We start from the raw sequence: 10,581 nt of genomic DNA on the forward strand, positions 1-10,581 counted from the left end.
GTGACCTACCATAGGCAACTAATGGGATTTCAGAAAAACAGCCTGTTTCAAATGGCATTTGCCAGATGAGTTATTAATGACAGATTCCTTAGTTTGGGGTTTTTAACACGGTAAGAGAAGGAACACAGGACTCTGTGTTTTGCACTTTTGATGTGTCAAGACAAAAGCTTGGATGAAGCTTCATAAGCTGCCCTTAAGTCTCTTTGAAAATTATCACTATGCAGACAGAAAGTACTTTGTATTACACAGCCAGAATAATCAGCTAGGCCCAATATTTCCAGGTTGTGTTAAGTGTACTTTGGAAAAATAGCAGGATGTCGGGTGAAATACTCGTCTAGTTGTTGATTAAAATAGGAACAGCTCTGTCTATGCCAACATGTAGTTCAAAAGCAAAGACAACTGGGATAGCCACTGGGAGAAGGTACACTGTTTGAAACAGTGGGATCTTGAAAATCAACAGAGTACTCAATTACCCAGGGTTAAGCTTTAGTGGAAAGCCAAATTAAGCTTTAAAGGTAATACTGCTGCTCTGAGCCCATATATTTCTGTAAGCATCATTAAGTTATCGTTCCTGAAGTACAGAACCAGTAGTGAGTAAAGGAAATTGAAAGGCAACATGTTAAAATCCATGTTAGAAGGATTCTTTTAAATGCAACTTGAAGAAATTGTGAAATTCACTGCTACACTGCAAGACTTTAATCTTTTTCATGAAGTCAGAAAGGGATTAAAGATAAATGTGGTTAATGAGACCATTTAGTGGTGCATTTAATGGGATGAAGACAATTCAAATAATGTAAACCTCTCTACTAAACTAAGGGAGCTGTAAGAATGTTCCACCAAAGGTGTGGGTTATCCCTTATGATGCTTCCTGCAACAACCTCTAAAACATCTGGGTCTCTGCTTCTCCCATTACACTTTCAATAGTACACGTGTTGTTGTTCAGAATGCAGTTTAGAGGCAATTTCACTTGTGAAGCTGTTTGACCTGTAGGGTACAACAAATTGTATTAAAGGAGGCAGTGTTAGACATGACTGCAGGTAACATTGGTGGCTAACCAGACATTCTACTCATCTGACACAGTACAACTTCCTAGTTGTTCCATTTCAACACATTCTGGTGTTAATTTTTCAAGTTTTTCTATGTAATTTCCGAATGTAAGCAACTACCTCAGAAAAAGAGAAGTCCTTTTGTTTCAAAGTTATCAGTAACAGACAAGTTGTAAACAGAAAATAATTGGATTTGGGTCTGAGTTTTTTTTTAATACTGAACCTGATCTCCCAGTAGTTTCTGAATTGTTATCAACTACCACATAATTTCAGGTTGCCCATCCTTAAGAGGAAAGAGGGGCGTAAATTTACCTGGGACTGGGTAAGCCACTTAAATAATAATAATAAAAACAAATCTGTACGGAAGGATAGGTGAAATCAAAGGTAATGAGACATGGCAAAGAAGTAGAACACTGTGGGGTTTTGTTAAATTGCATACAGTGTGTGTGTGCACTTGCACAGTTGTACACACACACATCTTTGGGTCTGTATAGAATCACTGTTTAGCTTGTAGTGCAGTTGCTTATAAAGAATACAAAAGACATTCTGTTGTAAACTTTAAAGAATATTTAATAACTTTTAAAAAATAAAATGTATACTTTAAATTTTGTTCTTTATATGAATGCACAAAAATGTACCATTGTAATTGCAGCAACAAAATCCAAAGACCCGAGGAGACCTGCCCACTGTGGTAAGATACCAGTGACAAGGGAGGAGAATTCACAATGGAATCCAAACAAGATTTCCCCTGGCAAGTCCCAACGTGTTTTCTAACTGTCTAACTCGGTATCTATGAAGATCATTCACACTTAGCAAATTCTTGCAGATAAATTAAAGAGTAAATAGAGAGCCTGGGTTTAAAATAAATGCCACAATCAGCTGCTGGTTTCTGTTGCTTACCTTTGGTGCCACATTTATAGCACAACACCGAAGCCAAGGGGTAAATGAAAGGCTGTGACTTTGTCCATGCTGACAACCTCCTGTCCTACCCTGGGAAGGTGTAAAAGGCAGCCCTGAGCCACGTGTGCTCAGTGTGACCAGTTCTTGTTAGTTTGTGCAAAGTGAGGGTTTGGGTGGATTCCCATAGCAGCCCTATTGCTGATGCAAGACAGAGTATTTTTACAGCTTCAGTGCAGTTCCTTCCTCTCCATATTATGAAACCAACAATGCTGCATTTAAATACAAATTATTAAATGGAAGAATAAACCTTTATGAGTTTGTTTGATTTAAAGGGGAAGACCAAAGACCTATTCATAGAACAGAAGCTGGAGTGAATTTCAGTGATTGTGCACTGTATGATGAGGAGGTAAATAATTCTGTTGTACAAATAGTAAGATTAGGAATTTCAGTGATTGTGCACTGTATGATGAGGAGGTAAATAATTCTGTTGTACAAATAGTAAGATTTGGCTGCTAGTGATAGTACAGGAAAATAAACCTTATTCTATTAAATATATGTTTTTTGGGTTTTTTTAGTAACTGTGAAAATAAAAAGTATATTGGGCTGAATCTAAAAAGCTAAATCCTGATGCTGCTGAATTCAGTGGGTTCAGGCATATGCCCTATGCCTTCATATCTTATTATTAAGCAGAAACAGAAATGAGAATAGACTAAGAGTGCTCCTTTATTGCCTTTGGTTCTGTCTTTAATTTTAATGTATTAAGTCCTCCTTCATGTTTAAAGATAAGATGTCTAAATAATATAAAAGACTTAACTAAAAGTGACAAGACACTAATAGAAGCAATTGGAATGACTTCTGTATTGCTCTGCCTGCATTCACTATCAGCAACCTTTCAAATGAATATTATGTACTACAGGTTAAGTATTTATAATCAACCAGTTTAATGTGAAGTTCTATGTGTTAAATGGAACTGTCCTTTTTTGTTTTGTTGTGGGGTTTTTTTTGTTAAAGACTGTTGCTGTTACACATCACAAAATCTTTTGACCTTGTCAGCAGAGAAAGGATGCAATGCTCTTAAGAAAATATGGTAAGTCTGAGGCTTGTTATATGCAATATGTTCAGAGGTTTGAAATTGGATTGTGCTGGTAATGCTGTAAGCACTGTAACATCTGTTTGGTCTATGTGGAGAGAGTTAATAACATCAAATATACAAAATAGTCCAGTTCAAATTATGAACAAGTTGCAGTAGCATCTCAGTTGGTAGTGGAAGGATAGTATTTAAAAAAAATTACTAGCAGCAATATGTGATCTGGGTTTTTTTGTGTGCTTGTTTGTCTGCTTGGGTGTTTTTGGGTTTGTTTGTGGTTTTTGTTTTGTTTTTTCCCTTGTGTGTTTTTGTTGCAGTGACTGGGATTTATGAAATGGGTGTTGCTTACACTCCCTTTAAATACTTGTTTTTGAAAACCAAGGCAGTTTATCTTGTAAAGACACCTAAACTGTGAAAAATTATTAGAGGAAACCACACAATATGACTTGTCTCCAGTCTGCTTCTCGTATTTTGTTTCCACTGAAGCTTTAGCTGAAGTCTAGCAGTGTTCTCCAAGAATTCCGCACATATTACTGTGAGACTCACAGGAGAGGGGTTTGTGCTCTCTCTTACCATCAAGCAAATTGGAGAGTTGCTCTCTGTGGGAGTTCTGCACAATGGTTTGCTCCCATCAACTGAACCATCATCAGCCTGCTGTCTGTGTTAATTTTTAATGGCAGGGATCACTACAGATAGACTTGTCTACCTTTTATCTGTCTCAGAAAAAAATCAATGTTTTATGAATGTATTCATCACTCTGTCATGCTGCTTTTCAGTGGTAGAAACTCTGAGTTGTCAGCAGAAGCACCCCTGTGTACAAACTATAAACCATGGCAAGAACTAATGGTACAGCTAACCTGGAATTGTATCAGTGCAGGTTAAGAAAAGAACAGAGAGAGGGAAGGAACAAACTTACACCATCTTTTGCAGAGCAGGACAGGCTGCAGGTCAGCCTGGGCTCAAGAAACAGAAAGCATGGAGACTGTGGTGATTGCAACACCACTAGTGAGCCTCTTGCTTGGAGTACAGGGCACCTGTGTGTGGGCTACTTGTTCAGCTTGGTTAACACTTTCAGGGCTTGTTTGCATGACAGTAAAATCCTTTAGTGGTGAGGAGGTTGCTGTGATAGGGATTGGGAAGCCACATAAAATGCACACAAGTAATACTTTTTACCTTAGCCTGCAGAGCTAAATGCCCCATGGGGGTAAGATTTAGGAAGATACTTGCTCTTTTAAACACCAGACTGTCCTAAGCAATTCCCTAGAAAATATGGAGTAGCTCATGCCTGAGAGTGAGAAGAATGCAGGAAATCAGCAAAGAGACAAAAAAACCCCCCAAACCTAAGGAGTGAGAGTGAATCTGTCAAATAATGCAGGTCCAGGAAAAGGGTTAGTTAAGGGTGTAAAGGAGATTGTTCAATAGGCTGGGGGGTTGGCAGCATTGTGCTGGAAATTGCCTTTAAATCAAAGCACGCAAAATGTCACTCGTAGCTGAGACCTGCTGTTGTAAGCAGGGTAACTTTCTGTATGAGCTTGATGCATGCTTCCAGTCTGCAGGAATGGCTGCGCTGAACTTCCTGGAAAACAGGACTCCATGATCATCTCTCTGCTCTGAGTGTCAGTGGCTGAGAGCTCCTCAAAGGCTGGCTGAAGGGAGGAGGCCATCTGCACTGCTCTGTTTGCTGTTCCCTGCTGTGTCCTTTCCCTAGGGTGCTTCAGCTTCTCTCTGTCACATATGCATTAGCTGGCACTGTTTGCTGGCAGGGAATTATTTGTTTGAACAATAGGATACATCTGATTCTTAACCTCATCACCAGAAGATGTGCATAGGAGGGTACTACATGAATTACTTCCGTTATCAATGAGTGGCTGCTCCCCGGCTAAGGAAAGTTGTGGTTTTGATTTCTGCATATTTCTGTGATTCTGTGGTATTCCAGAAGGTGTGGATTATATTCTAGCCAGCAGCTAGGTGAAGGAAAATGCATCTGAAAAAGAGCACTGAGAAGTGACTCCAGTTCTAACAGAGACTGATGTGTCTTGGCTGTTGTCAGCGTGCAGCTGGGAGGAAAAAAAAAAAAGCTAAGCATAAAAGCATCTGAAGTCTTAATAACTCTCAGAAAAATGAGCAATGTGCAAAAGACTTTTCCTCAGCAAGGCAAACTCTATCATACCTGCAGATGATGTTATCCCAAAGTAAATTAATGAAATAGTGACATTCAGGGGAGGAACAGCTGACAGCTTGGTACACATTTTCAAGGGTGGAAATGAGTGATACTTTTTGGCAGACTAACTTGAAACAGGGATGATAAAAAATAAAACCATAGTAGACTGACAGAGAGAGCCCACTCACAAGTTGTTTACTGAAATGAAGATACAGCTGAAAGTAATTACTTGTTTCCCAGAGGTATAAGTGATAGTGCCTTGTACAAGAAATAATACTTGGTTATTTCAGTTGGAATGTAAAATAGGATAGAAAGGTTTCCTCTTTCTGAGGTTAGATGCTGGGTATTTTCACCTCCTTTCAGAAAAGTATGTGTTTATGAATGTAATATATATAACATATGCAGTCAACCATCTATATGCCACTGGCAATTAGGAAGTGAGGCAATGTCCAGTTTTCCATTAACAGCCAGGATCTCACTGTACAGATTCTGATTAAAAGCCTGACTTTGCGGTGCATAAGATTAAAAATACTCCCTTAAAACAATGTATTTCTGAAGATGATCCTCTCCTGGCTACAAAACCATCTTGAGACACTCGGAGGCAGGGCTGTTTGATCTTGACATTTTAGCTGTGTGCAAACTGTAGTAAAATTACAATTGCATTCAGTGCTAGCTACTCTGTACCTTCTTGATGAAGAACATTTATTTTCTACGTCCTCTCTTCCAGACCGGGAAATGCAGGAAGGCAGCCTGGCAGCTTTTGTAGAGGTTGCCTCAGTGCCATCCTTTCCTATCATGGGTTTGCAGTCAGCCCCTTATATGCAGCCTCTCTTGCCTTGCCACAGGCCATGGAAAAGGAAGCATTGCTCTTTGGAGGTTTTCCTCTGCTTAAAGACAAGGCTGCTTCTTACCTGTGCCAGTTCAACTACTGACTTTTTCTTTTCTTCCTCCTTCAGTAAAGTGGGGTGATTCACAAAATCTTCAGAAAGATAGCATTATACACAGTTTATAGTACAAAGGGGGGAAAAAAAGGTCAGATGAATGAGCATGAAGGAGATTTCTCCTGTGTCCTTTGGAGGAGAAGCAGAAAGATTGGGAATGGTATCTATGCACAGTAGGTGTCTGCCTTGACTACCTGACAATACATGGTCATTGCAAAGGTGAGTCCGAGAATCTAAGAGAAAAAAAACAACAAAGAATCGTTTTTCAGTAAGTAAAAAACCCCTATTTATTGAAACAACAAGAAAAAAAGAGAAAAGCATAACACTAGTTTTGTTCACACACAGGAGGACATATCACATACTGCTTTTGCTGCCTGTTCATGTCCTTTTTCTGTTCCTAGTGTCTGTCTGCCTTTTGTCCTTATCTGTACTGCTGTCTTACAGAACAAACAGTGAGAGCAGGGGGGAGTTGATTTCTCCATCAAGAGCAGCCACCAGATACTGGGAAGAGGTATATTGAAAAAAGTTTGGATGTCTTTTGCTTGAAGATATTTTATAGCAGCAATCCACAGCTGTGTGGGCTGTGTGGGTATCCCTGTAACTGTTGTTTTGAAAGACATTGGGTTCATCCCTGGCCCTATGGATGCTGTTTACTTGACTGTACTTTACTTTTCCAAGTGTATGTGTGCACAGGTCCCTGTGGGGGAATCACTGGAGACTGAACATGCATTGTCATGGCCATCAATGCCTCATCAACAATGAATGTGTTTTTCTACTCAGCCTGTTCAAGAGAAGCAGCAGGGAGGTGGGGGTTCTCCTCCCAGTCAAGCACTGACCTGTTGAGCTGCCTCTGGTAGATTACTTCATCAAAAGGGGATGGGGGAGAGAGTCTTATTTTCCTTCCAGCTGAAGTACTTATATGAATGTACTAAGTGCTTGTTACTTTCCCTTTGCAACACCACTGTAAGAGGTGTCACTGAAATGAAGGTCTGCGCCAAGTAGAAAATTTTAGGGTATGAGTTCTGTTTTAAGCACTTAATTTGACCACTTCAAATTTAGTCTTTACATGAGTAATAGTTCCTGTTAATGAGTACTTTGAAGGAATATATGAATACACACACACACACAATTATATTTATGAAGAAAAGAATGGTTATAAAGTTGTTAATCTTCCTCAAGTCTCACTCTTCCACAGTAAAATCAGATTATTAGGTTTTGGTGTGCTGTTTATAGCAAGCACTGGCCTTTTGGAAGTATCCCTGAACACTGCCTTCTGCTTCCTGGCAAAGGAACACCCTCAGGGACAGCTACATAACAAAACAGTGGTGGCTGAATTTGGTTTATAATTTGAAGCATGCACGACTGAGGAAGATGCTTCTGTCACATGTGCTGTGTGTCCTTCAAATGATGTCACTGTACAATTCTGTAAGATTCTTAACATGAAAAACTGTCACATGCTTGGGGCCAGAACAACACTGAAACAGCAGCAACAGAGGGAGCCCAGCTCATTTTAGGTGACAGTGCACAGAAACTTTTGCCAGCAGTAGATTCAATCACACCAGGCAGCTGGAAGACAGACTGAAAATCTGTTGTGTTCTGAGGTGTTTTCCCTGCATTGCACAGCATCTACTCAGAATATGAATTTGCATTTTTAAATTGTCTGAAGTGTTTTCTCCCATGCAAACTAGTGATGTCTTTCTGTCAGAAAGACAGTATTGTCTTAGAACTGATTTAGGCTATTTATGAGAAGGACTCTGACATGGGCTGCTGGGGGGTTTTAGTGTATCCTTTAAAGATACCCTAAATGCTGACTGGATGCTCAAAAGCTGGTTTGGCATTTTTTTAAATTATAGTAATCTATTAACAACAGTCATAAATTGTCTGTCTGCCATATGATCTTGTGCTTTTTTCCCTAAGCATGTCTGCTTACTATACTGGAACAAACCCCAAAACTCTACTGAATTTGGGCCTGTGAGGCATCAGGCATTTGCATTAATAAGTTGTAGCCAACACATGACATATAAGAGAGTAAGATATGTGCCACTCTGCCTAATCTGTCATCAGTGGGAATGTGAGCAGAATGCTGATCCCAGGCTCTCTCTTGCTGTTGCTAGTGGCATACCAGACAAAATTTTAAAAAACCCCAACCAAACCAAACCAAACAACCATGGGTTAATCTGCAGTTATGGTGTTAATTAGCTCAGCAACGCCACCCTTTGTGCTTGCATGTTGAGTGGGAGAGAGGGGGAGCTGGAAACTAAAGCTAGATCTTCACTGCATTTAGGAAAGGCACTTTGAACCAGCCTGAGCTCCAGCACAGCTTTCACCTGTGTATCCTCAGGTTGTGCCATTATGGCACAACCACAGCAGGCTGGATTAAAGGCACAGGCACATAAGACACGAAGTGATGGACAACAGATTCTTCTCTGACCAAAGCCACACTGGAAAGAACTGCAACTCAAAAATCTGATAGGCAAATCTATGCCAATCTTACCTTCTGAGTTTCCCTGCCATTAACAGCAAAGGAGCATGGGTTTATTGGCAAGGTTGACTAATGGGGACCACATCCTGATTTGTAACTTACCCTGGGCTATGGGTTTAGACTATACTGAAGTTGGATATTTAGCCTAAGTCCTCTCTGGAGACTAACTGGAAAATACAGGTACCCTAAAGGCAGTTCATCCTACCCTGACTAGGTGTCTGGAGTCCAGTCTTCCCTCCCAAGTACAGTTTCAGCGTTAGATAAACCACTTGATAAAGTGCCAGCTCTTTGCAATGCATCATAAAACACTGTGCAGTATTCCTAGTTCTTGTACACAGTATTTTAACTAAAGTAAAACACAAAGTACTTAAATCTTGCAGAATTTTCCTCTACCATCATGCAAAATTATTAAAACCTGCTTGAGCAGCATATATCTGAATCTATGGTTACTTAGATAGGATTTGAAAATTGCTATTAAATTGTACCTGCACCATAGCTGTGCACAATCCAAAGATTCCCACTGCCAGTAGGTTTTCCTGGAGCCATATTTTCACAGTTTCATAACAAGGCTAAAATAAAAACAAAACAAGAATATTGTATTAGCCATAAATACACAGCTCTACTCTTCTAGGAATATACATCCAGAGAAAACACAGATCTGACCTAGCTGCTAGGTAGCCTGGTTTATCATTTCAGTGCTGGAGCAACTACAATGTATTTTTGGGTTCAAGCTGGAACATGGAGTACTAATCTTAGTGACACAAAAAAGTGCACCTTCAAAATGCTGCATGAGCACTGCTCCATATAAATTGGGCCTAAAAATACTGTGCTGGTTTTGGCTGGGGTAGAGTTAATTTTCTTCACAGTGGTGGGTATGGGGCTGTGTTTTGGATTTGGGCTGAACACAGGATTGATAATCTGGAGATGTTTTTGTTATTGTTGAGCAGGGGTTACACAGAGCATGGTTTTTGCTTTCCCTATTGAACTGTCTTTATCTCAACCCATTCTTTTCTCACTTTTACTCTTCTGCTTCTCCCTTTGATCCCACTGGTGGGAAAGTGAGCAGGCAGCTGTGTGGGGCTTAGTTGCCAACAGTGGTTAAACCACAACAAATAAACAAACACTGGGTTTGGGTCCTCTTTTCCCTCTAAAACCCAGTTGGAAGCAGTTAGAACCTTAGAATGAGACTTTCATTTTCTCCATGTTTCAGGGACATAAACACTTCTTATAATACATACATACACATGATACCCAAAGTCCCAGTGTGAGTGGCTCAGTAGCTGCTCCTGCTGCACATGGGCCCATTTCATGCCATTTTCCATCATTTCAAATTGCAGTATGGGCACTCCTCCATTATTTTCTTCCTGCTTTAAATTCTGCAGTAGCTGTAGCCCTGTTTTACTGGTCCAGTTTTAGGGAGGGTGGAATGGGCCCAAGTGAAACCTTTCTTTAAATAATAATAATGTCTGTAAGACAACCTTGTGCAAAAACAGTGCCCCCCTGTCTTGTAAATGTTCATATCCAAGAATCATTCAGCCTTCAGTTAGTAGCTTTTATATACATTTAAGGGAAAAACTATTAATGCCCACCAGAAGCCAGGTTGTTAACCTGTGCTCACTTTCTTGCTATCCCAAATAAAATAGAAGAACTTTCCAGTCCTTTATTTAAAAAAATGACCTGGAGCTACTCAACAAGTGTAAGGAAGTGTTTGATGTGAATGCAGCCTCTGTGAGTGCCAATCCATGCATATGAAATCTCATTAGAAAGTCAAGAGAGCTTTTTACTTATTGTCTTCACAAACCATTAGAAGCAGCAAAACTTAGTTACAATTCCACTTCATCAGGTGGCCTCACACCACACCCCTCCTGTGTAATTGCACCACCTGTAATTAGCACAAAGAATTGCTGAGCTAATTTCAGAGATGTATTTAGGCTCTGACTATCTGTTCCAGAAAGATCTTGCTG

The 10,581-nt window shown here is 40.0% G+C and overlaps 1 protein-coding gene and 1 long non-coding RNA gene across 5 annotated transcripts in view; one reads left to right on the forward strand and one right to left on the reverse strand.

Moving 5' to 3' along the window:
* The first annotated feature begins 2,090 nt into the window (after positions 1-2,090).
* Positions 2,091-2,540, forward strand: LOC108448533. The gene is made up of 2 exons (XR_001864431.1): positions 2,091-2,352; positions 2,421-2,540. It is a non-coding gene; the product is annotated as an uncharacterized LOC108448533 (long non-coding RNA).
* A 388-nt stretch (positions 2,541-2,928) lies between these two features.
* Positions 2,929-10,581, reverse strand: part of TSPAN4 (tetraspanin 4) — a 405,419-nt gene continuing 397,766 nt past the window's right edge. For all 4 annotated transcript variants that reach the window (XM_008639353.2, XM_017741869.1, XM_017741868.1 and 1 more), the window contains 2 exons: positions 9,103-9,186; positions 2,929-6,368 (listed from right to left, as the gene is read on the reverse strand). In XM_008639353.2, coding sequence (XP_008637575.1) covers positions 6,300-6,368; positions 9,103-9,186 — 153 coding nt within the window. In that variant the 3' untranslated portion in view covers positions 2,929-6,299. The remainder of the gene's footprint in view (positions 6,369-9,102; positions 9,187-10,581) is intronic.

The sequence above is a fragment of the Corvus brachyrhynchos genome, unplaced genomic scaffold (genome assembly GCF_000691975.1).
Source record: "Corvus brachyrhynchos isolate BGI_N302 unplaced genomic scaffold, ASM69197v1 scaffold115, whole genome shotgun sequence".
NCBI classification, from domain to species: Eukaryota; Metazoa; Chordata; class Aves; order Passeriformes; family Corvidae; genus Corvus; species Corvus brachyrhynchos.